At 39.4% G+C, this 27,372-nt stretch overlaps 4 protein-coding genes across 7 annotated transcripts; 3 read left to right on the top strand and 1 right to left on the bottom strand.

Annotated features, from left to right (window-relative positions):
• Positions 1-309: 309 nt before the first annotated feature.
• sike1 (suppressor of IKBKE 1) lies at positions 310-3,912 on the top strand. Its single transcript, XM_066672051.1, has 5 exons — positions 310-734; positions 1,626-1,731; positions 1,826-1,968; positions 2,051-2,164; positions 2,552-3,912. Exons 1-5 carry the CDS (start codon positions 576-578, stop codon positions 2,669-2,671), a joined length of 642 nt encoding a protein of 213 aa, XP_066528148.1. The 5' UTR covers positions 310-575; the 3' UTR covers positions 2,672-3,912.
• Positions 3,913-4,840: 928 nt separating this feature from the next.
• On the top strand, positions 4,841-7,922 carry micos10 (mitochondrial contact site and cristae organizing system subunit 10). Of its 2 annotated transcripts, none has more exons than XM_066672748.1 (4): positions 4,841-5,025; positions 6,961-7,008; positions 7,099-7,208; positions 7,696-7,922. In XM_066672748.1, exons 1-4 carry the CDS (start codon positions 4,962-4,964, stop codon positions 7,696-7,698), a joined length of 225 nt encoding a protein of 74 aa, XP_066528845.1. In that variant the 5' UTR covers positions 4,841-4,961; the 3' UTR covers positions 7,699-7,922. The 2 variants fall into 2 exon arrangements, with proteins under 2 accessions (XP_066528845.1, XP_066528844.1); XM_066672747.1 differs by having other exon boundaries at positions 4,843-5,025; positions 7,690-7,920.
• A 1,939-nt stretch (positions 7,923-9,861) lies between these two features.
• htr6 (5-hydroxytryptamine (serotonin) receptor 6) lies at positions 9,862-12,593 on the top strand. Its single transcript, XM_066673143.1, has 3 exons — positions 9,862-10,916; positions 11,487-11,621; positions 12,237-12,593. The coding sequence occupies exons 1-3, from the start codon at positions 9,993-9,995 to the stop codon at positions 12,591-12,593; spliced, it is 1,416 nt and encodes a 471-aa protein (XP_066529240.1). The 5' UTR covers positions 9,862-9,992.
• Positions 12,594-13,065: 472 nt separating this feature from the next.
• On the bottom strand, positions 13,066-27,058 carry tmco4 (transmembrane and coiled-coil domains 4). 3 transcript variants are annotated; one of them, XM_066671340.1, is made up of 14 exons: positions 26,928-27,058; positions 25,437-25,587; positions 23,893-24,067; positions 23,773-23,800; positions 22,119-22,248; positions 20,909-21,006; positions 19,991-20,134; positions 19,675-19,794; positions 18,532-18,696; positions 17,943-18,079; positions 16,792-16,876; positions 16,461-16,578; positions 16,275-16,392; positions 13,066-14,409 (listed from the first exon to the last, which is right to left on the bottom strand). In XM_066671340.1, the coding sequence occupies exons 1-14, from the start codon at positions 26,974-26,976 to the stop codon at positions 13,771-13,773; spliced, it is 2,157 nt and encodes a 718-aa protein (XP_066527437.1). In that variant the 5' UTR covers positions 26,977-27,058; the 3' UTR covers positions 13,066-13,770. The 3 variants fall into 3 exon arrangements, with proteins under 3 accessions (XP_066527437.1, XP_066527438.1, XP_066527439.1); XM_066671341.1 differs by having other exon boundaries at positions 13,069-14,409; positions 23,893-24,063; XM_066671342.1 differs by lacking the exon at positions 16,275-16,392 and having other exon boundaries at positions 14,084-14,402.
• Positions 27,059-27,372: the final 314 nt, after the last annotated feature.

Raw genomic sequence — 27,372 nt, 5'->3', positions numbered from 1 at the left:
ATATAAAAATATTTATTTCAAAATACTGTTTATACATTTTGGACAAGACTTTTATTTACTAAAGTCATGTTGGCTCATCAGAATTACACATTAAGGTTTATTTCCAAAAATAAATCTTTTTTTTTCCTCGTGATAGGGTGATGGGTCTTCTAACACACACACACACACACACACACACACCACATTCATTTGTAAAAGTTGATTGTCACTGCAGGTATTTTTTAAATTGAAGTTGACTGATCCCAGACCAGCTTCAATCACCGCTGCTTAAGACGGAAATACGTAAAGCGCATGCGCAGTCGTGTTTTAGCTTTGCTACAGGTTGAGTTTGTTTGTTTTGGGTATCCTATCTATAAGCGTTTAAAGAAGTAAATTAGGGCAGACTGCAGTAAACATGTAGCTTACGAGTGTAGACATACCTCCAGGTGTTTAACTGTACATCGATCACATGTAGTTGGTCAGAAGATTGTGTTATTGTTTACAGTAAGGTTTTGGAGCAACATCAGCGCAGCCAAACCGAGAGAGTGAGTACAGTATCGTCTATCGGCTGAGTTTCAGTGCTGAGGACCGCGGTGATGGCTTGTACTCTGGAGAAGGTTTTGTCGGATGCTCGGACTTTGCTGGAGAGGCTGAAGGAGCACGACACTGCGGCGGAGAGTCTGATAGATCAGTCCAGCGCCCTCAGCCACAGGGTCCACAGCATGAGGGAGGTGGAGAACTCTCTCCCAGAAAAGGTAACGTTAACGTTGAGACCTATGCAGCCTTTAATCTCACAGAAACACACTGTTTAAGATAACAAAATTATTCCCATTCATTCAAGGTTTTCAGTCCAAGGCTGAATCCCAAATGGCTCACCACTTCCCTGTTCCCTACATGGCTAGCTAGTGAACTATGTGAATAAACGTTGTTCTCTGTGGATTGAAGCACATCTGGATGAATCCCAAATGACTCATAATAAGATCCATCCATCCATTATCTGCAACCGCGGTGGGTCCAGAGCCTACCTGGAGTCATTGGGCGCAAGGCAGGAATACACCCTGGAGGGGGCAACACACATTCACTCACACACTCACACCTACGGACACTTTTGAGTCACCAATACACCTACCAACGTGTGTTTTTGGACTGTGGGAGGAAACCCACGCAGACACAGGGAGAACACACCAACTCCTAACAGACAGTTGCCCGGAGTGGGAATCGAACCCACGACCTCCAGGCCACTGGAGCTGTGTGACTGCGACACTACCTGCTGAGCCTCATAATAAGAGATATCCTGTAATTTTGTTGTCGTTTTTATTATTATTTACTTTTACGTAGGATGTAGGAAAGTTATTTGAGATTTAGACTCTAGCCTGTGTAATGCACTAGCTTCATAGGTCTTAGAGTTTATCTTATCAGAAATGGCCCTTAACCCCTTATCTAATGTACTGCAGAAGATATGAAATTTTGTCTTCTAGCACTCAAATTGTACACTCTGTCTTGTAGGGAAATGTGCACGAATGCCTCTTTTCTAGCCTATGTTTGCCATGTTTAATTTAGGCCCTACTCATGTCAAGGGAAAGAGGGATTTATTTAAGTTCCATTTAAAATGTTCTTGACACTATTTTTTTCCCCCAATTACTCAGTACATGGATGAAAGTGCAGGGTATCAAGAGCTTTCCAAATACAAACCCCATGTTCTGCTGACCCAGGAGAACACTCAAATCAAAGAACTCCAGCAGGAGAACCGAGGTATGTTTCTTAATTTAAAGATAATGCAAATAAATAAATAAAGGAATATTTGTTTAAAGCTTGCTGAGCACCTTTTCTTTCCCTTGTTCCCCAGAGCTTTGGCTTTCTTTGGAAGAGCACCAGTACGCTCTGGAGTTGATCATGGGACGCTACCGCAAGCAAATGCTTCAGCTAATGATGGGAAAGAAGGAGCTGGACACCAAGCCCATGCTCAACCTTCATGAGGATCATGCCAAGGTTAATGGATGTTTTATACAACTAGCTTTCTTGGGTTTTGTTGCTAGTACAATTCTGACAAAGCACTTTTTCCTTGGAACAGGAAGTGCAAAGCCAGCTGGAACGAATATGTGAGATGGGCCAGGTCATGCGTAAAGCAGTACAGGTGGATGACCAGCACTACTGCTCTGTGAAAGAGAGACTAGCTCAGCTGGAGGTAATTCTTCAGTGAATTGTATATGAAATTAATATTTCTGAATGCTAGTAAATTCATTATGTCTGGCACATTCATGATTTTACAAATTGCAAACATGTTACTAAATGTTCAGGGCTGGAATTTTTTTATTTTTAGACAAATATAAAATAAATTAGTTTGTTTTCTACATGTGGTACTAGCATCTCCAGACGTAGCTCAAACTGCTTTATCTGTCCAAACTGAGCTACTCAGCTCCTGAATGAGACAGTTACCCTGTCCCATGTTCCTATTGCCATTCCAAAATGAAAAGCAGTCTTCACAATGTTAATTTTTTTTTGTCATAAGTGTTTTGTCTGGCCATTATATGTTTGTCCTTGTAAAACTTAATGAATCTTGTTCTTAACTCAGATTGAAAACAAGGAGCTGCGTGATCTCTTGGCAATCAGTAAGAACACCATTAAACCACACAGAGAAGCTGTCAGCCAAACCAACACAGAGCCTAAGCCAAATGTTTTTGACAAAGAATGATGACATCCAAAGACCAAGAGTTGCTCTGATTTGTGCCGACGGTTCAGTGCAATTTTCCATTGTACCATCTCACTCTCAGGACGCCTTTTTAATTTACATCTGTGTTGTGGTTTATTAGTATTACTGACCCATGTGTAACCTGACCTGCTGTCCAATGGGGCACATTTCTGCAACAGAGAGTTGTTTTCTGTTGTACTCAGGAAATGCACACAGGTTCTCCTCATTAGTAATTAGATAACCTTAAATTTAAATATGTCATTTATTATTCTTTAAAATAGTTTTAGATTTACAGTTCTTTATAATATATTCAGTCTGGGAATTCTTCAAATTTTGCAGAATTGACACATACTTTCACAGAACATCACTCTAATAGTGAGTAAAAAATAATGGCTATTTCTTTAAAAAGAGTGCAATCTCATAATTCCAGATAACACCAAGTTGAATAAAGATTTTAATTGACTGTAAGACACTGCAATGAAGATTGATGTCTTAAAGCACTCCTAATATTACTCTCTACAGTAGGGTGTCAGGAAATGAACCAGAGTTTAAGATCTACCCTAAAAGGTTTACATTTTAAATGCGCTATTGTTTTTTCACCAGTGTTTTTTTTTTCAGTTCATAGAAACATAACCTGACAATATAACTTGGGTTTCGTAGAGCCTGACCTTGTGTATTTCCATGGAGATGTTTGATAATTAAATTTTTTTTTGGACACTGCAAATTTTGAAGTGTTTCTGAAAGGCTGAATATATTGAAAGATGAATTTCCTGAAGTATCTGACCTTACAGCTTTTAAGATAATAAATGTAGCCTTGACTTTTAGGCTGTTAGCTTTTTAAATAATGTATTATGTTTATCTTATGTGCTTCAGATTTAGTATTTCCTTCATAAATTCTGTCCTGGTCTCTCTCGGAATGGGCTACATGAGCATGACCCATTTTTCAGTAGGTTAGTATAATATAAACAAACTCATAAGGTAAGGCACATGATGCTGGTTTTCCAGAAATTATTAGTGACAGCTCTAGGTCATTTAAGATGGAGAATATCCACTGATGTTGTAATTTAGTCCAAGACTATGCTTATGTCACATTGTAGTGTAACACAGGTGCTTATATTATTATTATACAGTTCCGTTATCACCTCAGGAAACTTTGTCACAATTGTTATTTTTTTTATCGAATAAATTATATGAAATGTGTGATTTTGAAATGTTAGATGTACTTAAATGATGACTTAATAAATATTAATAGATCTGGTGACTGTGCAGGCCATGGGAGATGTTCAACTTCACTTTCATGTTCATCAAACCAATCTTTCACCAGTCTTGCTGTGTGTATTGGTGCATTGTCGTCCTGATACACGGCACCGCCTTCAGAACACAATGTTTGAACCATTGGATGCACGTGGTCTTACTGGTGCAATTTGCAATTAATGAAGACTGGCCACCAGGCTGCTCCAATTTAGCCATGAAACCTCCCACACTACAATGACAGATGTTTCGGTTTCATTGTCTAACCTTGTATATATCTATCCATCCATCCTTCCATTCATTCATTCATCTTCTGTAATCACTTCACCCTCTTCAGGGTTACAGTGGGTCTGTAGCCTACCCAGAATCATTGGGTGCAAGGCAGGTTAATTACAACAATAATAAAAATCATAATCTTTATTTTTATAGAACCTTTCATAGGTTAATGCTGCTCAAAGTGCTTTACTTAAAAAGAAGGGAAAAAAGCACTGGGTAAACAGTGTACTGACAAATAAAATAATGCATTGATTTTGGATTGTTGGTGGAAACTCACACAAATTGCAGGCACAGGGAGAACCTGACTTTCCATGTGTTATTGATTTCCTAAGTTAACAATTTTGCACATATTTAAGGTGCAATAAGTTTAGCAGGTGTCCATCACCCACCTAATCACAAACAAACAAAAACTACTTTCGTATATGCAGAGAATTGTTCCCTGTATAGTAGGTTAATAATTGGAGCAACAAAACTGAGATATTAGTTTTTGAGACTAGAGGCATTTCTTGTTGATTTATGTGTGAGGTGTGTATTGGTGTGAACTAAAGGTCTCGAGACTCATACATGTAGTGCACTTAGTAGGGAGTAGGGCGCTTTTGGAGTGTCGGCCCCAATTACACGTTAAAGACGCTCCTGTCCACGGGAAGGCGCTAAAGCTTCTCTGAGACTGACCTCACCTCTTTCAGGAGTAAAATGACAGCTTAGCTTAGGATACAAAGTCAACTGGAGTCCCCGTTGTAATACGTACATAGAAAAAGTGTAAATCATGTCTGAGAAGGAGATTGGACAGAAATGGGACCGCTGCCTCGCAGATTGCGCCATTAAAGCCGGTAGGTTTTCCAAGAAATAAGAGAAAATAACCAGAAAACGACAGACATGGCTAGCATGTAAAAGCCAATGCTATTTATCTCCAGTAGGGTTTAGCGTTACTGTAGCTAGCTAGTACAAGGTTAACGTTAGATTATGAACTAACGGTTTTAACCGTACATTTCCACGCTTCATTCTCTTTATTTATGACTATTTAAGGACTTTAATTTGTGAGTACCATTTCAGTGGTCAATGAATAAATACTTAGCATAAATAAGTGTAAATCTGTGTAGCACATCTTAAGGGGCATGTTTAAGTATAAAACGAGTCTCGAAATACATTTATGTTTACATCCCAAGTGTTAGTTTCTGAATATAGGTTACATTTACCTGTAAAATTTGATATCACTTAAAGCAAAAGAAGTAGGTCAAAGTTTGTGGAGACCAGGAGTAAACTAGTTTATGAAAATAAAAACCAACCCAAAAAAATTAAGAAAATCCACACCTGCACTGCCTGACTACAGCTGGAGGAGTCCACGAGAGAGGAGTGTAACGCATTGTTTTCTAATTTTCTTTTCTTTCTTACTTGAGTAATTAATGTGAACAGATCCTGAGGTAAGTATACAGGCAGATAGGTTATAAATCATGTAATTTGTTGGAAACAATCATGATTTATTGTTTTTTAGGATATTAAAAATTTTAATAAATGCTTCTACTATGCATTACCTAATCTAGTTTAAGCAGTTGATCGGTGGATTTATTCTGTTTTCCACTGTTCTTCATTTAGTTTTCTCCTCACTCCATCACACCTACTTCAGCTTTGGAAAGGCTTGTTAATAGCTTATCAGGTGTGGAGTGGAGGAATTGCTAAAATATGCAGGGCAGGCCACAAGGAACAGGATTGACAACCGCTGCATTAAAATAAAATTAAATGCTTGAGCGGTTGGGTATAAGTGACCACAGAAGTATATTAATCAGATATACACTGACAGTGGCAGGAAAAAACCTACCTGAAACAACAACAACAACAACAAAAAAAATCAGCATGACTTAATATAGTTTAACACCTAACCCAAGGGCTCCACATTTCTTTATGCTGAGGAGCCAAAGGCAAGTTTGGGGGTGAGCCAAGTGCAAATAGTTTAAATATCTAAATAGTCTGAAAATATAGTCTACAATATAATAATGTATAAAATGCCAATATTCAGTATTCTTTGTGCATAGATCTACAGATGCTTTATAAGGATAAGGTTTGCTTTGATTTGCATGAAAGAGAAATGCATGTTATGCTTGGTCCTCTACAGGGTCATAATTGTAGATCAACAAGCAAAATGCAGATATTGTAGCATGGTATCACATCCCCGGATAATATTCTGCCCTTTTAATAATTGAAAATTGTTTATATATATATATATATAATTTTTTTTTTTTTTTTGCTGCGGTTCTATGCACTGAGAAATAATTCAATCTCTCAGCATCACTCATCATAATCAGTGCCTGTGCCTGTCTCTGATCTATTCAGTGTTGAATGTGTACACAATCTTCCACAGCACCTTATGAGAGCATAAAGCAGACGTCTAATCAGAGCATGGCCTGCCCACTGATTTTGATGAGTGGTGATGACCTATTTATTTAATTTATGGTGTACCGTAACATCAATGAAATATTAAAAATGACAATTTTCAGTTAAATAGTAATTAGGAAAAAAAACAACAGTACAAACTATTTACATAAAGCCCCCAAAATCTCTGCAAATTATTGTCACATAACTTGTTAAATCTGAGCCAGAAATTGTAACATAATAATGTACACTTTGGAAATTTCAGATTTCCTTTTGTCCCTGAGCCTGCCTAATCCCCATTAGTACCTAGCTCATTACGGATGTAATACTGTACAGCAGCACACTGCCTGTCATGTCTTTTTCTCCATTCCTTATATTGCATTTTATTTTTAATCTAGGGGCTGGTCTCGGTTTAGGAATTGTCTTCTCAGTTGTATTCTTTAAACGTGAGTATGTTTAATTTCAATGCCTTTTTATAAGTGTTATCCCTTTATTATTATGATGAACACTTCACTGTGTTTGTTGTGGACATACAGGCAGGACATTGCCAATTGCATTTGGCACAGGAGCAGGGCTGGGCATGGCTTACTCAAACTGCCAGAATGATTTGAGGTCACCGTATCTTCTACAGAGAAATACCACTAAGGTTAGTACATTAAATGTAGGCCATGCTTTTCATGTTAATGAAATTCTGATGTCAAATACATTTACAGCATTTTCCAAAGGTCCAATTTGTGCTGATGAAAGTTTGTTAATTTCTTTATTTTTTAAAACACCTTGTAGTTTAATTACATTATTTTTTCACAGTGCTGAAGCGCATGTATTCTAGAGTTTGTTCGTATAGGACTAAATAAGGACAAAATATACTTGTGGAGAGTAGGAGAAAATATAGCCTATTATGGGTCAACAATGGCATTAAATCAGAAAGGTCTTAGATAGGATCTACATTTTTATAAGATTAGGGCTGTTTGATCTATTAAAACCAAATGCTAAAATGCATCATTAAGGATATACAGATAAGGGAAAAACCAGATCATGAGCATGGAGGTACACGAGATGTGTGCAGTTTTATTTCAGATATGTAGCAGTTCAAATCAATATGTCATGTAAAATTTAATCTGTTTCAGGAGCAGTAGCCCCATACCATGAAGAACTTTGTGTCCGTCTTTTGTTTCTCTCAAGCTGACAGACTAATCGCATTCTCTGGACTCGTCCTCACCCTCCATTATCTGTGTGCCTGAAGCAGACATTCTCTATTTAATCTAAATGTTTAAAAGAAAAAAAATGTGCTGGCTAATGTAGACTTGAGAATATGATGTGGAACAAATGCTGTTATTAAATGATATTTTATGACATCAATAAACCATCTTTGTTTCTTTTTTGGTTGTAATTTATTACAATTAGACCTAACTATTAGCACTTCGAACAGTGAACCAAACAACCGTGTTAGTCAAAGCTTTTTGTTATTTTTGAAAACTGTTGAACCTTGCTCCGTAATGAGCAGTTTTTGGCAGTGTGACAGTTCATGAGTTACAGCTGGTCTCTACGCTGGAGTGCAAACATATGAAGCACCACTTCGTTCTAACAGGCTGTTTTTACCCATAATTTAATCTATTTTCATGGATAGACATTCAGTTAAAAGTAACAATGGGGCAGCTTTGTGATTAAATCATGCCAAAATTATTTTACTCGTGTAGATGCAGTGTTTTCTTTGGTGAAAGTATTGTACAGATGCCAATTCATCATGGCGTTTTAATGCTTTTCAACCCATGTAGTGTTTATTCAGGTATTTATTCCTAAGCACAATTTTTCATAAGTTATATATTTCTAGATACAATTCTAGGATCCTGGGTTTGTGGGTTTACACCTGACCTTAGGTAAGTTTTAACAGATTGGTCTCCGGGCGGCACGGCGCAGTCACACAGCTCCAGGGACCTGGAGGTTGTGGGTTTGATTCCCGCTCCGGGTGACTGTCTGTAAGGAGTTGGTGTGTTCTCCCCGTGTCCGTGTGGGTTTCCTCCCACAGTCCAAAAACACACGTTGGTAGATTGGCAACTCAAAAAAGTGACCGTAGGTGTGAGTGTGTTGCCCTGTGAAGGACTGGCGCCCCCTCCAGGATGTATTCCCGCCTTGCGCCCAATGATTCCAGATAGGCTCTGGACCCACCGTGACCTTGAATTGGATAAGCGCTTACAGATAATGGATGGATGGTATACTCTCCTATGGCTGAATGGGTTTCTTCCACCCCCCAATCCAAAATCATGCTGATAGGTTGTTCTTATTATGTCCATATGGGTGTATGTGAGAGAAAGAGTGACTGTGTGATGCTGTGATGGACTCACATCCTACCCAAGGCTGTATTCCTGCCTTGTGCCTGGATGCTGAATAGGATAATGTGAACAAGTATATGAAAGAATTAAGTTCAAAGGAAAACTAATAATAACCAAATGAATATGCAAATGAAAAATACACATTTTTACTTAAGTGACATAAACACTGCTTTGCCTAAAGAAGTGAATGCAACTAAATGTGTGTGTGTGTGTGTGTATAATATATATATAATTTATTTTTTGATGGCACTTCTCCACTAAATCCCAATTAGCATTGCCTGTGAATGTGCATAAGCATGCATTAAGAGTGTGATACTCAGACACGTTCTGTTCTCGGCAGCAGTGAGCCGAGCTGGAAGGCACACTGGAGTGGAAAGCAGAGGGATTATGAGGACTGAGGAGTTGAGAGGAAAAGCACGCAAACTGTGGTACCTGTAGAGCACTTGTGAAAATGGTGACACCATCAAAAACACAATAGAGAAAGACAGAACAAGAAAATTAATCTTTTAAAGGAAACACAAAAGAAACAATTGACTGCTAAATTTCTGCACTTTTAATCATTTTTCAGGTGCTGTAACTACAACGATCCCAATCTTTTTTTCTCACAGTATCCTTCTCGCTCACACACACACTCACACTCACACACATACAATAAAGCCCACCTCTCTTGCCCTCCCCCAATTGAGTGTCATCATGACACGCAGCTTTGAAACACGCTGACAGAAACAGAATTGCTCATACTGGTGCTAAGCTTGGAAGAAGGCAGACATGGGAAATATTTTTGCCACTTTGCTCCTTCCTGAGCTGAATGGACTTGCAGCTTCTGATTACAAGAGCACAGGGTGAAATATGGTGAACTGATAAAAAAAAAAAAAGGACTAACCTTCTCAGAACACCAGTGAAGGGGGAATATTACAAAGGGACTGCGCTGTTCCTCACCTGAGCTAGTTTTCAACCTGTGACGTGAAAATTCCTGAAGATCCTTTGGCTTAAGTCCTAGCCAGGAGACCTGGACTCCAATAGCACCTTTGAAATTCTTGTGCTTGTGAAATCATGGATCATTAAGCCCAGAAGTCCAGAAACAAGTGGCAGCTCCTACAATGAGTGGTACCATTCTGCCCTGGGCAGAAACATCAGGTGTGGATCGTAACCTCAGCAGAACCCTCAGTGACGGTTTCTATGGCGGTGATGTTTGGAGCATCAGTGGCAGTGGTCCGTGGCTTCTAGCAGTCATGCTGTCCCTCATTATTCTGATGACAGCTTGTGGGAACATCCTGTTGATAGCTTTGGTCTTCGCTCATCGGTCATTGAGGTGCACCTCCAATTGTTTTCTGGTGTCCCTCTTCTTTTCAGACCTGATGGTGGCTCTGGTGGTGATGCCACCTGCCATGCTGAATGTTCTGTCTGGAACCTGGGTTCTTTCTCCAGGCTTTTGCCCCGTTTGGCTCTGCTTCGACGTGATGTGCTGCAGCGCCTCCATCCTTAACTTGTGCGTGATCAGCTTGGACCGCTACCTCCTCATTATTTCTCCCTTGCGCTACAAACAGCGTATGACCCCGCCCCGTGCTTTGTTGCTTGTAGGTGGAGCTTGGGGTTTGGCAGCCCTAACTTCCTTTTTGCCAATAAAGATGGACTGGCACAGCCTGGGACGTCCTCAAGACCACACGGTCCACAGCCCAGCCAACGCCACAGTGCCAGAGTTGAGCTCCAGTTACCCACCTTCGTACTTCCAGCTGTCCAACTCTGGCACCCCATCTTTGCAGTGTCGTCTGAGTGTCACCTTGCCCTTTGCCTTGGTGGCCACTTTTCTCACCTTCTTCCTGCCCTCTACGGCCATCTGCTTCACCTACTGTCGCATCCTGCTGGCCGCCAGGAGACAAGCACGCCAAGTAGAAGCGCTCACACATCCTCCGTATCCTCATCACTCTCCAGGAGAACCATCCCATCCTCCTTCTCTTGGACACGTTCTTCAGGATGGAGATGACTTCAGCCACCAGGAGCCTGCAGTGTCACGTCATGCTCCGGTGAGGACTAGCAGACAGTTAAAGCAAGAGTTAAAAGGAGAAAGCATAAGTACTTATGGGATCAGTCCTCAGCATGAGGGCACGCATTTGCGTGAGTTAGGGATTGTGTGTGTGTGTGTGAGAGAGAGAAAGAGAGAGAGACAGACTGAGTGAGCTAGAGAGAACGTAGCTGAAGATAGCCTTGCCTATCTGCTTTCTTCATCTGTATTCTATAGTCCATATAAAAACCTCAAGAGGTGCTGGAGTTGACAGTGAATATGCCAATGTCCTTCATATGAGAAAAGCAAAAAGAAAAATCAAGGCAGGAGAGAGGTGAAAGAGTTTTAGTATTAAAATGTTTGAATATGGAAACTACTATGACCTAAAGAAACCAAGATGAAAGGTAGAGCCCTTAGAGAAGTGTAGGGGTCAGAGCAATTTAGCAGAAAGGTCATGCTGTATTCAAGAGTCATAGAGGGAGTGTGTAACAAAAGTAATTTCTTCCATGTGAGGGATAGTTTATTATGACCTGTTTAAGCAAAAGGAACCTCAGCAAAGTCTTTCTGAACATGTCTGTCCTCTTCCTCCCAGTTGTCGGTGAACAGTGAACGACGTCTGGCTCACAGGCAGGGGAAGAGGGCATTGAAGGCTAGCCTGACATTGGGAGTTCTTCTGGGGCTGTTCTTCAGTGCCTGGTTGCCGTTCTTCATCGCCAACTTGGCACAGGTGTGCGTCCCTAAATTTGTACCCTTTGAGGAATATCAATCATTGGTAAAAAGTAACATTTAACGCTTAATCTGCTGCATACTATTAATACACTGTTTTCAATACGTGGATTTCCACTGTGTTCTCCAAAGACAGCTGACAAACATTCAATCATTCATTCCTTCATTCGTCTTCTGTAACCGTTTCATTCTGATCAGGGTGGGCATGAAGCATCTACTTCAGAATCCATATGAGACCCTGACATTTTAGAAGATTGAGCAATATAAAGTACCTCTCTTTAATTCTGTAACTATACCCATCCAGCTCTCAAATGATACCCATCCTGCTTTCTGTAATCCAGTCATCTCACCCCCCATCTGTGTCCCTCGCTCTTCTCCCACGGAAAGCAGCACAGACACTGAGAGCTTCTGGGCGCGCCTGTCTGCTTCCCTCCTTCACACTCAATATGGTGTGTGAATAGCTCTCTCTCTCTTACTCTCTCTCTCCTACCCTTTTCATTTTCCCTCAAGCATCCTCTTTCCTTGCCTCCATTGAAACTAGACATCCATGACCTTTTCCTCTCAGAGTATTGACCTCCTCCGTGATCCGAGACCTTTTTGTTTTCCCTTTGTTTAGGCCGTTTGTGAGTGCATTCCTCCCTCGCTCTTCGATGCGATCACTTGGCTCGGCTACTGCAACAGCACCATGAACCCCATCATCTATCCACTCTTCATGCGGGACTTTAAAAGAGCGCTCTCGCGGCTGTGGTCCTGCTGCTCCTCCTCACACATCCCTAGACGCCCTTCCCCTCCACTCTCCCTCTCCCTGCGCAACTCAGGAGAGCCTCAGTTACCCACAGAACCGCCCTCGCTTATCTCTGACCCTCCGCAGCCACCAGCCACAGCAACCGACGCTGTAAACCTGCTGGATGCAGAGCATGCCGAGATTGACCTCCCTTTACTCCTGCCCAACCAGGTTGACACACTAGACTGAGGGTCATGCTGGTAGACTGAGGAGACAAATGGGATACACAAAGTACTGCTCTTATGACGCATGCTAATGGTGCCCCCTTGTGGGGAATCTTTAGCCCACTAAACATCAATGAGTAAATGACTGAGTTACGAGCCAGGTCCCAGAGGTAATTTGCTTCTAAACAAGTCTACCAAACAGGACGGATAATATAGGCCTTGTGAATCATAGATTACATATAAAAGGTGTTAAGACAGGGTCCAAAGGAAAGTGTTGAGATCCGTAGAGGAGGCTGTGTATCCATATCACTCGTGCCAACTTGTGTGGGAGTGTTTGGTGTTAAGACAAACCAAACCGAGACAGCACCACACTACAAAGATGAGCATGAAGGTTGCCTGGGATGCATAAAACGTAGACACAGAGCTGGCATCACATCTCCCACTTCAAGCATTACCATAACAACCACAACAGATGGAAGGCAAGATGAGAGTGAAAGGAATCTCACTAATACCCACCACAATGTCAAGTGGCTGTCCGTTAAGCTGTAACGAGGCTTTTAATTACGAATCTACATTTGTTTTTCAAGTGGTGAGCAAAGCAGAGTACAGTGTCTGCTACAAAACAGCCACTTCTTAGTTCACACTGTCAACTGTTATGACGACTAAAGAGTTAATACTTGAAAAATAATTTAACATAAGTATAAACAAATCAACAAAAGATTCATTTTAATTCCAGTCCTGGCAGCTCACTTGGTAAGTGAAAGCACCTTAAACACATAAAGCCAAAAGCAGACACACTTCAATGACTTCCTATATACACCTCTTAAACAGATCATTACAATCCAACTGTTGTCTAGAGTATTGAGTATTTGAATCTTCATTTAGATGTTGTAACTCTACATATAATTCTTCATAACATTTCTGGAAGCAAAATGATGTGCCAGTCATTTTATATGGTGAAATTATTTAAAAGTAATGCTATACTCCTACAATATCATAATGACAAATGTTAGCTTTACTGCTTGCATTTAAGCTGCTTTCACTTGCCACTGTATTACTTTTTTTTTGCACAGTGTATGTTTTATTCAAGGTCCATCTTATGCACGGTTTTATAATTTGCTGAAGATCTGAGTCAGATTTTTTATTTGCACTGAACTCTTCAGTGCACGGACCCTGCGGGACAAGACCTGAGAAACACTGATTTAGGCTAAATTACCATTTGAGTCGACATTTGTTTTTCCTGAGTGTTCTGGGACTGGAGTCTGAAGCAAGTGTGTAGGTGGTTTTGCAGTTGGCAGAGATAATGGTGGTTTGCCATTGGCTAGCTTGTCCTGTGTGATCCTTTTAGACTGTCCTGAGTGGTTTGTGTCTGTGTGCTCCATAGTCCAGTGGGTGGTGTCCCAGTCCCAGGACATGTGTTCAGTGTTTGTGTCACTTTCACATTCTGCCTTCCCTCTGCCCTGAAAGTCTGAGCCTTTGCTGCCCTCAGTGGTACGACAAACACTGCTGTGATTTTGTTCAGGCTCAGCAGCACTGAGAGAGTCCAGTAAGTCTGAAATGTCTGGAATATCCCAGCCATCTTCTGTCTCTCTCTTAGCAGTGTGTGTCTTTGTCGATTCTTTTGTGTTAGCTTCTACAGCATTGTTTGGTGATATTACAGGTTCATCCACTTGTTGTCCATTCTCCTCGGCTGACTGGACCTCCGCACTGTCCAGTTTCCCCTGAGCTACCGTCACTGTCTGAGGCTGGACAGCCATGACTCCAACACCTTCTTTGGTAGGAACACCAACTGCTACAAGGATTGTGTCCATCTGACGCATGTAGTCCAAATGACCTTTGACCTGAGAAGATGATTAAAGTCATATTTTAGGGTGCCCTCCATACATGCTAGATAGTGTTCTCTCTCAAGCATTCCTATCGAGTTTGATTCCTGCTTTATTACAGTTTTTCCTGCATTTCAAGTAAAAATTAAACTTTACTCCTATGTCCATGTTTGTTTTTTAGATTCATCTCTGTTTAATGCCCATGCTCCTGGGAACAAATTATATCATTACAATATCCAAACAGAAATATCTGTAAGTGGTTTAAACTGCTTCATAAGAGTTGGCTGATTTGTCTCTGTTCAAGGTTTTTATGCTTCAGCTTGAGCTCTGTGTCAAATGAATTTGCACTGCTTATCACCACTTTCTTTATTAACTCTGTCACAAAGTCTCGTCGCACACAGTTTGGCTGAATTCAAGTATGAAAGCACAGAATGTGAAGTTAAGTGAATAGGTTCAATATGTACAATTTTGTATAAACCAAAAGGAACTGTAAACAAACGATTCAATTCAGTGTAGTATTCTATTAATTAATTTGCTCAGTTTTCAAAGAGCACTTTCACATAGATTGCAACAATGCTATTTTATATACAGTGGAACCTCTACCTACGAACTTGATCCGTTCCGTGACCTGGTTCGTAAGTGGAAAAGTTCGTATCTCGAGTCAATTTTCCCCATTTAAAATAATGGAAAGCAATTAATGCCTTCCAGCCCCCACCCCAAATGTCACCCTTTTTGCACTGATATATGTTTACAACTCTCTCAAATTAGTAAAAAAATACATGTAGCATTACTACTAATAAAAAGAGAAATACAGTGGTAACAGTAATAAAAAAGAAAAAAAAAAGTTTTCAGTGGTTACATATCGCTACCTTGAAGACGTGACGACTGGCTGGAGGAGTAACACAGGCACTGGCTGTATGACGGGAGGTGGGGGTGGGTGAATGTGGGGAGACAAAGCGTAGATACGGCTTAACTTAGCACGAATTTCGATGTCTGCTATTTACACTAATGCTAAATTGCTAAAACTACAATTTGCTAATCTTAAAAGCTCACTCAAGTCTTGGGGTCAGTGGCTATTTCCAGCCGCCAGCTCGGCAGAGGCTCGGGTTCTTTTCTAGAGTCATGGTTCGTTAGTGGAGGCAAAAAATATTCAAATGCCCGGTTCGTATCTTGGAAAGTTCGTTAGTATAGGCGTTCGTTAGTAGAGGTTCCACTGTATTAGTATTGTAATAATATTCTCTGTGTGTCTGAGGTTTAAGGGGCCACATGCAATATGTAATCCTTATTTACATTTTCCTGATATTTTATTGGTATATGCACCAAAAACAGCACATTTTTACATGAACATGCTTCAACATCACATTCTCCTTTTGAATAATATAATAAGTGTGGGCTGAAACACTCCAAATTTCAATGTGAATGGACAGGCTCAAAGTGCACAAGGTTGAATAAATGTATATATGTAAATGTGTTTGTTTTTGTGACATCACAAAAACAATGTTTTCATAACAAACTTTTACTGCAGCTCAGTTGTATATATGGACAGAAAAATGTATATACATTATAATACATAATATTTAATTAAATTATTTAAAAAAAAAACACATTAAATGTTTTAATGGTAATCAGTTGAAAAAAATCAGCATTTCACACCCTTCACTGTTTTTACAGTTTCTATTTTAAACCTTATTTTGTGTACTCTATGTATTTAGAAATTAAACATCAAAGCCTTGTATTTAAACAATAAAATGATTTTTTTTTCTGCAATAAGGGCATTCATCTAGATCCAAGTCTATTTTTGGTAGAACGTGTATTAATAATATTATGCTTTCATCCTGTCGTCCTGGGAAGTGTTTTGTATGTGGGCACTGCCATGTACTCACCACAGATGACAGGTCCACATTAATTATGCGGCGAGTACTGGAGTTGATTGGCTGCAGCCCAGCCACAGACAGCTGAACAGAAGAACTTCTATACAGAAATCCAAGCAGCCAATCGCCTCTAAGAGGAAATACAAACATAAATTTCTTACAGTATGTTACTCATATGCAATATGTCTCTTGTCTTACCTGCAATAGCCATTTACAATCTTCCCTGCGACAACTCTGGAGAGTCGATCCCACGTTTTCTCAGATCCATCCACAGGGGCTCCCAAAAGAACGACATCTTCCACTATACCTTCACTACCTAGCCAGTAATGAGACATGACACATCTTTTAACGAGATGAAGCAGCTAAGGCTCGCTACTGCGGCCCACACACTGCAAATTAATGTCTTCACCTTTCCATCATTCAGCAGAGACAAAGAGAAGCACTGCATGCTACATAAGCCTCTATAATTTACTTTGTAGATGTGCTTGCGTGCACAATGATCAGTGTCATAAAGTAAGAAAAAATGCACCTTGGTCATTGGAAAGCTCCTCTAAACAGAAATAGATAACTCGAGCTCCAAGGCTAAAGCCAATAAGATTGACAGGTCGCTTCCCCTTCATTCAGAGAAAGACAAAACAAGAAAAGAACATAGGCAGTTGAGGACATTAATGTATTCATTGCTTTGTCAGTAAAACACTGTCAACAAACAAAGGCCAACTCCATTTATATCAGCCAAATTGGATAGTTATAGAGTACTTATGTAATGTTTCTATTTGGTGTAACACCCATATTTGGAATACTAGTCTAACCTGAATTTTTCAATTCGATATTTAAAAAAGCCTCCCTTATATTACCTGTTCAACAAAGGTTAAAAAGATTGGTGTATCCACAGTTTTCTGTGATGCTTGGTCCTCTGAATAATAAAGTCTTTTAGGAATTGAAAATTCAACACAAATGCTACAGATAAGCAACTTCTCCACACACTTTATTGACAGTGTACAAAAGTAAATCCATCCATTATCTGTAAGCGCTTATCCAATTCAGGGTCACGGTGGGTCCAGAGCCTACCTGGAATCATTGGGCGCAAGGCGGGAATACACCCTGGAGGGGGCGCCAGTCCTTCACAGGGCAACACTCACACCTACGGACACTTCTGAGTCGCCAATCCACCTACCAACGTGTGTTTTTGGACTGTGGGAGGAAACCGAAGCTTCCGGAGGAAACCCACGCGGACACAGGGAGAACACACCAAACTCCTCAAAGACAGTCACCTGGAGCAGAATCGATCCCACAACCTCCAGGTCCCTAGACTGCGACATTACCTGCTGCGCTACTGTTTTGTATACGAACAAAGCAACATCATAATCTGACCTGGCAAAGACTGCAGGTTTGTGTGGAGGATTTTAGTGAGATGCCCAGTTTTCTAATATCACTCCAGTACACAGGAGTGTGTATTTCAACTCCTTAACAACGTTGTAATTCAGAGAATCCGGTGACATTCAGAGGAAGAACATTTTTTTAACATCAGGACATGATGGTGATTTCAAACCAATGCAAAGAAATTCAGCTGAGGAACAGAATCCTAATATGGGCATGACTATACCATGAATTCAGTAGTCTATTACGAGTGGAGGAAAGAAACTTTTTCCACCTAACTTTTCAATCTAACACCTCACTGACCTGTTGCCGGCTCCGGAGCACTTGGGCTAGGTGCTTTCCCACCTCCGCTGAACGACTCAGGCACACTCCCCACGGGTTGTCAATCACACTTGCCACTGCCAACAGCGATGCAGGCCAGGTCAGAGCCGTAACAATGCCTGTGCATGAGTGACACAGGAATAAAAAAACACAAATTAATATCTAAACTCCCAACATCAATGTTGGGCTCCTGGGAAGCATTTGGAGACCTAAGGTGAAGTATTAAAAATGGAACTGTTATGAAGTGTAGGGAGGAAATGAATTCACACTTTCAAGGCCAAGTTGGAGTTACTTTGAAGGAGAGCAGCAAATAAATCATGTTGCATTAAGGCTCTATGATCCTAGTAGAAAAACATGTCAGGTCAGATACTGAGGGCACAGTCTATTGCAGTGATGTGGCGATTTTTTAAATAACCCCCAAAACATCTTGCAGTAAATGAGATGTGCCACAACATCCAATAACTAAAACAGCTGTTGATTTCAGTTCAATGTACTTAGTTTAATGTATTTAAGTATTTAACAAAAATGTAAATCTGTGCCAAACTCTGAAAGAAGCTGAAAGAAGACCCACCTGAAAGAACAGTGTATTTCAGTGCCTCTTGGGCCACAATACTGACAAGTCCATCCCAAAGGGAGTCCAGTACGCATCCTAGATCCAACAAGTAGCGGGACTCCCACTTTAGACAGTACTGTTCTCCACAGGCACCCAGACTGCACCATGGTGCCTGGAAAGAGCCTAGTTGAACCACAGAATTGGAGAAAATAAATCTCTACCTTCATTTCTGCACATTCTAATTGGCACAAACATTAGATGTCCAAAAGGGTGTCCTACTAAGTCTACAAGAACAGGTACTACTGCATTCTACAGCAAACTTCAATGTAATTGACTCACACAACTGTAAAACAATACATAAGCTCTGTTTCACACATATTGTTTGTGTGAAATGGAACAACTTTTTATTTCAAAGTTAATATTAGTAGGTTTGTAGACATTGTTACTATAAGTATAGGTAGTACACCGTTTTAATAATAGCATCTTGTCCTGTATTCTTCTGCAATACTGAGCAATCAGTACTCTGTTTTTTTTTTCATTCCGAAGCTAAACGTCCTTTAAGGTGGAATGGTGTGTTCTTGTGCTGTATGTTTTTATTCATTGTTTGAATTACCACAGGGCCTCATTTGTAACTCTAGTTTAGTTTTGTAGCACTTTCTGTGCTTTTTTTATTATTTGGAGACATTTCCACATTAAGTGATCTGAAGCAGTAAAAGTAAGTCATAATAACATGCCTCTGTCATGAGCAGAGAGAGAGTGAGAGAGAGAGAGACTAGCATACTAAACAATTAGATTTTTTTACTAATTTACTGACACTGGGGCTTCGTAAACTCATTAGACCGGTTTCCAGTACACAGACAGACTGGAGACCTAGCAAATGTTGAGGAAATATCTTTTGAGTTTTATAAAAAGTGTTTTTTGATTACAATCTTGAACTATGCCTTTAAGGGTTTAATTTGTCTTATTTTGTATAAATAAACTGAATTATTTCATAGTTGACATCTGAAAATGTTAAAAGCTACACACATTTTTGGTTACATACAGAGTTCACACACAGACCCAATTACTATCTTATTAAAACAATGTGCATAATTTAAATATTTGTCAGAAATGACTGATAGAAATATGATTATCAGTTAATAAAGTTATTTAAACACTGACTGTATTTGCCACTGCAGAGCCATCCTGTCACAGCCACAGTGAGGTGAAGGTGTTTTCCTGTGCTCATAGGAAGGAACTCAAACTCTTCAATAGCACCTACTCGTTTGTTCATCTTATAGCCTGATAAGGTAAAAAGGTAAAAAGGACATAAGAATGGCTGATACTAAACGGCAATGTGAAAGTTTAAAAAGGAAAAATAAATAAATCAAACAAAATCTAAATGAGCGCCTTGTGTTAAGGCATACTTGTGGTGCCACCAGAATGAATGAGAAGTAATTACATACACTGCAGATAATGATGGTCACTGTCAGCTCACCAGTTAAACCTGCTCCAGCAGCACCAAACAGAGAAGCCATAATGGCAATGCCAGTAGCTGACCCCAGAGCAGCTGCCCCTCCTGCTCCCAAAACTGCCCCTGCACCGGCAGCCACCAGAGGAGCAGCCAGACCCCCTGTCACACCTAGAAAACAAAGCATGGGCAAGAGCGGAGACATTTATTCCTATTTATTACAATTTAAATAAAAACCAACAAAGGGTATTTTAACACCCAGTCTCTTTTTTGCTAAAGACCCAATTGACTCATACAGCTGCCCCATGCTAATGCATATTTGTGAAACCAGTTAAAATATTGTCAAATACTTGGTTGATATAGAAATACACATGTAAGTTATATGTAACCTATGGAATATAATGAACAGAATCTATTCTATTTTTGCCAGGGTTTTTTTTATTATTATTATTATTATTATTATTTGACCTGTTATTTATATTTTGCTGCCATTTAATAACAAATCTATTTACTGCACATGCTCAGAAAAAAGGGTGTTAGAGGTATATTATTGGTCACTAAATGTACAAAGATGTTTCAAAAATGTTTCAAAACAGGTACAGCATTAGATTCAAAGTCCAGTTGTGTTCCTGTGTTCCCAAAAGGTACATTACATTCTAGCAGTGTTATTTCTGAGATTTCATTATAGAACTGTGTAAACAAAACAAACCCATAAGACCTGCAGTTGAAGTGGGGTGTATGAGATCTACACAACTGTAAAAACTACAATTATAATGGATTAAGGTATAAAAAGTACTTTAACTAAAGGTACTGAATACGTATCCTTTGAGGGTACCACCACAGAGACAGCAAAAGGTACCACCACCATAAAATCAATTAAATCAAATGAATAAACATAACACAACACCGCCTGCACACACAGAAATAAAAACAGTTCAAACCTACCAATTACTGTGCCTCCACCAACTGTCGCAAGACCTATAAGCAAGTAACGGCGTAGCTTGCGACCCCTTTCTTTCTTTCGTCTTCTTGATGATTCTTCTCTGCAGGCAAAACAACTTATGAGTCAAGGCTGGAGGAAATTTAATGGACATCCAGGTATTTTAAATCCAGAATACTAACTCTTCATCTGCAAATAACGGGGTCTTTGAAATGCAAAATTGTTTAAAGAGATTTTTCAAATATTATGTGTGTAATTTTATACTTACTGTTGTAAAGAATCCTAACTGAACGCAAATGAGGCACGGAAAAAAAGGAGACACAAACTATGGCGTTACATTTTACCCTCATAACAAGCTCACATTCTACAACTGTGCTTTTTAAACAGAAATGTATTCGGTACCTTTCACGCTGATTAGAAAAACATGACTTTACTTATGCTGGTAACCCCTTCAGTACCACTACTATAAACAGTTATATATGGTTTACTATCCATTTATTAATGTTATTAATTAGGTTGTACATACATTAAAAGTAATTAATAAACGTAAGTAAAAAGTGACCTGTTGTTTGCCAAATAGTAAATCAACATCCATCTACACCTCAGATCTGAATCTGAATCCTGGCTTTACTTTGTCTTCTCCATCAGTCGACATTAAGCCCATCAGCTTCAACATGTATTTGTTAATACGTTTAACCATTTAACCATCAAGTTTAATCAATTAATCACCACAGAACATATTTGTGGTATGTTTTACTACATTGGTGGTAGTGTGGTGTGCCCTAACATATGAAATGAATAAATCCACATTCGTAAAAAATAATAATAATAATAAAAACTTTGTCCTTTCTCTGTGTTAAAAAATGATTAATAATTACCCTTCAGGTGTTTACAACCTAATTAATAACAACATAATAGCAGATTTTCGAAACATTTGTAAGTGTAGTATATATTAAAGTGGTACCAAACAAATGCTGCATTAGCTGATAGCTCAGTGAAACAAGTGAAAAAAATGTATTTGTGTTTTAATTTGTGTTCTGCAGAACCAGAAATCCATAGGGAGGAGTTGGATGTGATCCAGTTTTCATTGGAGTAGACTAATACAACCTAACTCTAACGCTAACCTCCCATGAAGAAGGAGCTGGATGTGACCCGACTCCACCCAGGGGATTTCTGTTTCTGCAGTGAGGAGTACTTGGAAAATTTCACTCTTACTCGCTCTCCTCTCCTCCTTCTCTCAGCTGTTCTCCAAGTGTCTCCTCAAAGTCCTCCAACTGCTGAGGACACACACGCAGCAGGCAGGTCACATGTCTGATCAGGACACGGGCTCGTGCATCATACTGACCTACAGCACAAGATCAGGAGTGTGATCACAGCACTAAAAAAAACTTAAGCTTTCAGGAGTACATGTTTGTTTTCAGAGCAAGTATGTTTGCACAATATCTGGAATAAAGCTAAACTGTCCTATAATCACATAAAAATACTGCTAAATAAAAAAAATAAGTAATAAATTAATTTTGTCAATTTTCAAATTCATTGCTCAACCCAGTTTAAAGCAGTCTTAGCATTAACATAAGGGATATTGATGATGCCTATTTCATAATATAATAATATCATGGGGCAGCACGGTGGTGCAGCAGGTAGTGTCGCAGTCACACAGCTCCAGGGGCCTGGAGGTTGTGGGTTTGATTCCCGCTCCGGGTGACTGTCTGTGAGGAGTTGATGTGTTCTCCCAGTGTCTGTGTGGGTTTCCTCCGGGTGCTCCGGTTTCCTCCCACAGTCCAAAAACACACGTTGGTAGGTAGATTGGCGACTCAAAAGTGTCCATTGGTGTGTGTGTCTGTGTTGCCTTGTGAAGGACTGGCGCCCCCTCCAGGGTGTATTCCTGCCTTGCACCCAATGATTCCAGGTAGGCTCTGGACCCACCGTGACCCTGAACTGGATAAGCGCTTACAGATAATGAATGAATGAATGAATAATATCATGGCAGTTCACATTCAAAAACGTAAGTGACCTGTATCTATCTATAATGTGAAACAATCTGTCCCAGAAAAGGCATGAATGCACACACTGATTCATTTATGTACCTCCATCCCAAATGGGTCCCTAAGACCTGTGTTGTGCATGATGTAGGTCCTTAAACATCCAAAAAGCTTTTACACCCCAGTACTGCACAATACGTCTAAACCAAATCCATTTATATTTAGCTAACACCTGTATGGTACTTTTTCTAACATACAGTGCATTATTTTGGTGCAGAAGCCATAGTTTTGCTGTGTAGGAATCACTGAGCATTTTGGAATATAGCTTGCATGTTGTTGCTATTACTGGCTGACGACAATAGCGCTAAAAAGAAACATGAAATCTGAGCTGATCTTCAGGTTCATGTTGCATGCCCACAAATGGGATACCTATCCAATCTAGGGCCACATATGAAAGTGACTCGACCCTTATTAGAAAAGATTTGACATGTCCACAAAGCCAACTACACCTACATCCATTCTGTTTCTACTTGTGTAAATTTAAGTTTGTATGAGTCGTGACCTTGAAATATAAGTTGTTCTCTGTCTGAGTGCTTTGTGCATCTTGACTGAGTTTGACTGAATATTATATAGTAAAGTGTATTTATGAAGATATAGGTCTAATCCAATATATATGTACTTTATTTTGGTTCAAATAGCACACGTCAAGCATAAACATCATATCCTTGTGGGTTTACCTATTTGTTATAATTATATTGTAATTTATAATTATATTGTAATTTATATAATCACAATTATATGTAGATACACAATCACAAGGCCAGTACACTTCCAATTACATGCAGGTCGACTTGAAAATCATAAAAAGGTTTAAGAAATACCCTCACCATCTTTCACAGAGAATGACACAAGGTCCTGAGAGAGAAAAAGAACAGAAAAAGTTACATCAATCCATAATAACACAAGCATTGCAGTATTGCACTGATAAAACGTGCTCTTTTATGCACCTGTGTAATAGGTAAGGCCCCAGCACTGAGTAGCGGCTCTGCTTGTAGGATGGACAGGAAAGTGTCACTGCCTTCACATCCGAGTCCGGCAAGAAATGCCTGCATGACTGGCATGACGGACTCATCAAGGTCCAGCCACTGCACCAAACCTTCCAGGTACTGCTCTCGAAACTTTCTGGTAAGAGTTCATTAGGTAAAATTAGTTTGCATTAAGGGAATACTTTAGTGTGTTTCATCCTAGACTTCATCTCAAATCAAATTAAATCAAATTTATTTATATAGCGCTTTTTACAACTGACATTGTCACAAAGCAGCTTTCCATAATTAGTATCAGAACAGATCATCTGAATCAAGGCCCAATGCGAGCAAGCTGAAGGCAACAGATGCAAGGAAAAACTCCCTCGAGGCTGGAGGAAGAAACCTTGGGAGGAACCAAGACTCAGAAAGGGGATCCATCCTCCTCTGATCAAACTACTGATAGAAATTTTAATTATCACAAGTTAAGTGTCATAATGCTACAGTATAATAATAATAACAATAATAATGCCATCAATCTGGGGGCATAATAACAGTGCATTATGTTTCTCATGGTGAATGTATTTTTACACAATCTTTTTCTTTGCATTATACATTATACATACATTATTCATTATACAAGCTCAAGATTACTGTTATTTGCTTCAGCGTTCCTGAAGTGTACATGCTGAATCAAAAAAAAAGATAAATGAAACATTTATAAACAATTTATTATAACTGTAATTACCATTAATTACATAATTTTGCAGGGATTTACATTGTGCATTTGTATACTTCTGTTGGTTTTCTGATATGTTTCTTACAGTTTTATGTAGGCACCTGTAATTATAAAAATACACTATGGTAACACATTTTGACAAAGCAGCATAACTTGACAAAACACCAGGGTAATACTGTGACTCTCGCTTGTGTTATAAATTGTAATCTGAATTAAATATTTGTATAATATCTCCCGTTTTGAAACACCGGCGCCGCAGCCATGCTGACTCAGACAGAGCAAAGACAGTAGACAGTACAGAGAAGGAGCACTATTTGTCAGAGACGTGAATTCGTGTGTCATAATTTGCAGACACAAACCCTGTGTGACCATGCTTTTATAAGTCTGCTTTATAAGCCAGCGAACCACAGAGGATACAGAATGAATCAGCTATAGTATCTTAAACATGATGACTTAAGCAGCCATGATATATCGTTGATACTTCTGAAAATCTGTGTGCTTGATTGGTACGGGGTAACACTATTTTACCATTATGAATACTGCACAGTGAAAAAGTGGGCAAAGACCTGTTTAACATCAAACCATTGATTTTCATGGTCTTGGAGATCGATCTGTCAATCACGATCAACTGGTTTGGGGACCACTGATTTAGACACTTATTGGAAAAGCATGGTCCTGCTCATACAGGAAATTCTGTCTCCCATGTTGAATGCAGTAGGGTTATTCATTACACTACACAAAACAAAAGACATTAAATTAAAGGATGCTTTAATTTATTTTAACCATCTACCTTTGTTCAGGTCCTGGAAACAACTGCCCAAGAGACACAGCACCCAAGCCAGCATAAGCAAATCTTCCTGGTTCACTTAGGTGTCGTCCAACAGCTGCCTCTGGTGCAGACTTAACTTGACATTTCTGTTTGGGTTCTTTCGGACCTGGGTCTTAAACATAAATGAATGAATTAATAAAAGGTGATGTACTACAACTAACAAAGAACATTGAGGTTAAGTGATGTTTAGACAAAATAGTAAAGACAAGCCCACAACTTTCTCATTTTGGCAACACAGGCTTAGTTAGGGTCCAGAAAGTCTGAAACAGTAGATAAGCTGATAATACAGCCTTGGCTACGTCACTTCCTTATGCTTAATCTTGGAATGTTTTCAATTTAGCCATCTTTTAATGTCAAGGGCAGGCTGTGTAATGCACATCTAGAGAAAGCAGATGTACATTCTAGTAAGGTTTATAAAGGCTCCCTACACAAGAATACGTATGCATTATACTGTTTGATCTGTGCAATATACACTAATATATAATCATGTATGTATTAATATATAATCAATTACTCCTGTAATAAATGTACTGAACAATCTGGAGCCAGGATACAATACTTGGTGCATCTGAAAACTACTTTTAAGTTAGGGATGTCCAAAATGTTATATCACAAAATATAAAGGCATTTTCACGTAGCCTATAAAACATCCCAATATTCATCATGAAGAATAACAGCTTCTTTACACCAGCTACTCATCTGGAAAACGTAGACAAATACTGGGAAAATTTGAAGGTAAACAGACACAAACTTTAGTGACATTAGATGAGGTCATGTTGGATGTTGAAACAGTTCTGGATCACAAACACCACCAGTGTCGGCCCATGCTTGGAATTGGGGCTTGGTGACCTTAGGCTTGTGTGCAGATGATTTAGAGCAAGATTCCATTTTGTGTGTTTCTGTGGGGATTATACATGTTGTGTTTGCAAACTGGAACATCTGTGCCCACAGTGGTTGCCTCAATATGCCTGGGTTCACTCAATATATGAATGCCTTCAACATATGGACACTTTCGGCACCATGTTGCAATTAGAACTTAGGGACATATTTTTTATATTACACTCAGTGGATATTTTGGGAGACTGGTATAAACCCCTTATAGAAATAACGCATCATTTCAAAAAGACCCATTATTGGGACACATCTATAAGCATTCGTAGAATGAAGGACGGTACACGTAGCAGTATTTAGTTAGTAATATTGTAACACATCTGTAACCTATACCGAGACAATATAAAATATTATAAACAACTGGATCTTAAAAACAGCTGGTAACGATACACTGATGAAGCTTACATTTATATATCAGTGTTAGTATAAGACTTGACCTCGATTCCACCTTAAGCGGGGAAGCAGCTGCATTGGAACCGCTGACCCAGTTAAGGTGGACCGGAAAATTCAGACGTTAAAAGTTTCTACCACGTAGCCTTTAGTGAACTCTCAACTAATTACCTCCTCCTGTAGAGTCCATGCTCCCACAGGCTGTTTTACTCCATAACATTAATAATAATTCGTTCTCTTTCGCTCTACGTTGGAGCAAAGTTATCGCTCAGTCAGATGAAAGTTCAGCTTTGTGTTTTCTCCTCCCTCTACGTGTCCACCCCCCTCTGGGGAATGACGCCATTAAAGCCCACTTAATAATTTAAACTTCTCTGAAGAATGAGCTTTATTATTATTATATTTACAGTACTAAAATATTTTTTACATTCCTTCTGTTGTTGTAAACAGTTCTCACATTAAGTTACAAATAGCCTCAGACGTCAAGGAAATCCCCACAAACAAAACAAACTGCGTTTACCGTCAATGATCAGAAGAGGGCAGTAACGACTCGCCCGCTGCTTCCCTGTAAAGAAACAATAACGAAATGTGTTTTACACAATTAAAAGAGTAGTTCACG

Source organism: Hoplias malabaricus, chromosome 5 (genome assembly GCF_029633855.1).
Source record: "Hoplias malabaricus isolate fHopMal1 chromosome 5, fHopMal1.hap1, whole genome shotgun sequence".
In the NCBI taxonomy this organism is placed as follows: Eukaryota; Metazoa; Chordata; class Actinopteri; order Characiformes; family Erythrinidae; genus Hoplias; species Hoplias malabaricus.
This window is presented reverse-complemented; position numbering and strand designations above follow the sequence as displayed.

What these genes read in the sequence shown, in the direction of transcription:
- sike1 (XM_066672051.1), top strand. Translation starts at nt 576, where the DNA reads ATGGCTTGTACTCTGGAGAAGGTTTTGTCGGATGCTCGGACTTTGCTG. An exon ending in AGAACTCTCTCCCAGAAAAG is followed by an intron (nt 735 to 1,625) that starts GTAACGTTAACG and finishes CCAATTACTCAG; the next exon opens with TACATGGATGAAAGTGCAGG. An exon ending in TTCATGAGGATCATGCCAAG is followed by an intron (nt 1,969 to 2,050) that starts GTTAATGGATGT and finishes TCCTTGGAACAG; the next exon opens with GAAGTGCAAAGCCAGCTGGA.
- micos10 (XM_066672747.1), top strand. Translation starts at nt 4,962, where the DNA reads ATGTCTGAGAAGGAGATTGGACAGAAATGGGACCGCTGCCTCGCAGAT. An exon ending in AGATTGCGCCATTAAAGCCG is followed by an intron (nt 5,026 to 6,960) that starts GTAGGTTTTCCA and finishes TTTTTAATCTAG; the next exon opens with GGGCTGGTCTCGGTTTAGGA. An exon ending in CTCAGTTGTATTCTTTAAAC is followed by an intron (nt 7,009 to 7,098) that starts GTGAGTATGTTT and finishes GTGGACATACAG; the next exon opens with GCAGGACATTGCCAATTGCA.
- htr6 (XM_066673143.1), top strand. Translation starts at nt 9,993, where the DNA reads ATGAGTGGTACCATTCTGCCCTGGGCAGAAACATCAGGTGTGGATCGT. An exon ending in CAGTGTCACGTCATGCTCCG is followed by an intron (nt 10,917 to 11,486) that starts GTGAGGACTAGC and finishes TCTTCCTCCCAG; the next exon opens with TTGTCGGTGAACAGTGAACG. An exon ending in TCATCGCCAACTTGGCACAG is followed by an intron (nt 11,622 to 12,236) that starts GTGTGCGTCCCT and finishes CCCTTTGTTTAG; the next exon opens with GCCGTTTGTGAGTGCATTCC.
- tmco4 (XM_066671340.1), bottom strand. Translation starts at nt 26,976, where the DNA reads ATGTTATGGAGTAAAACAGCCTGTGGGAGCATGGACTCTACAGGAGGA. An exon ending in CATGGACTCTACAGGAGGAG is followed by an intron (nt 25,588 to 26,927) that starts GTAATTAGTTGA and finishes TTTATGTTTAAG; the next exon opens with ACCCAGGTCCGAAAGAACCC. An exon ending in ATGTGGACCTGTCATCTGTG is followed by an intron (nt 14,410 to 16,274) that starts GTGAGTACATGG and finishes TCATCTTCTCAG; the next exon opens with GTCAAAGGTCATTTGGACTA.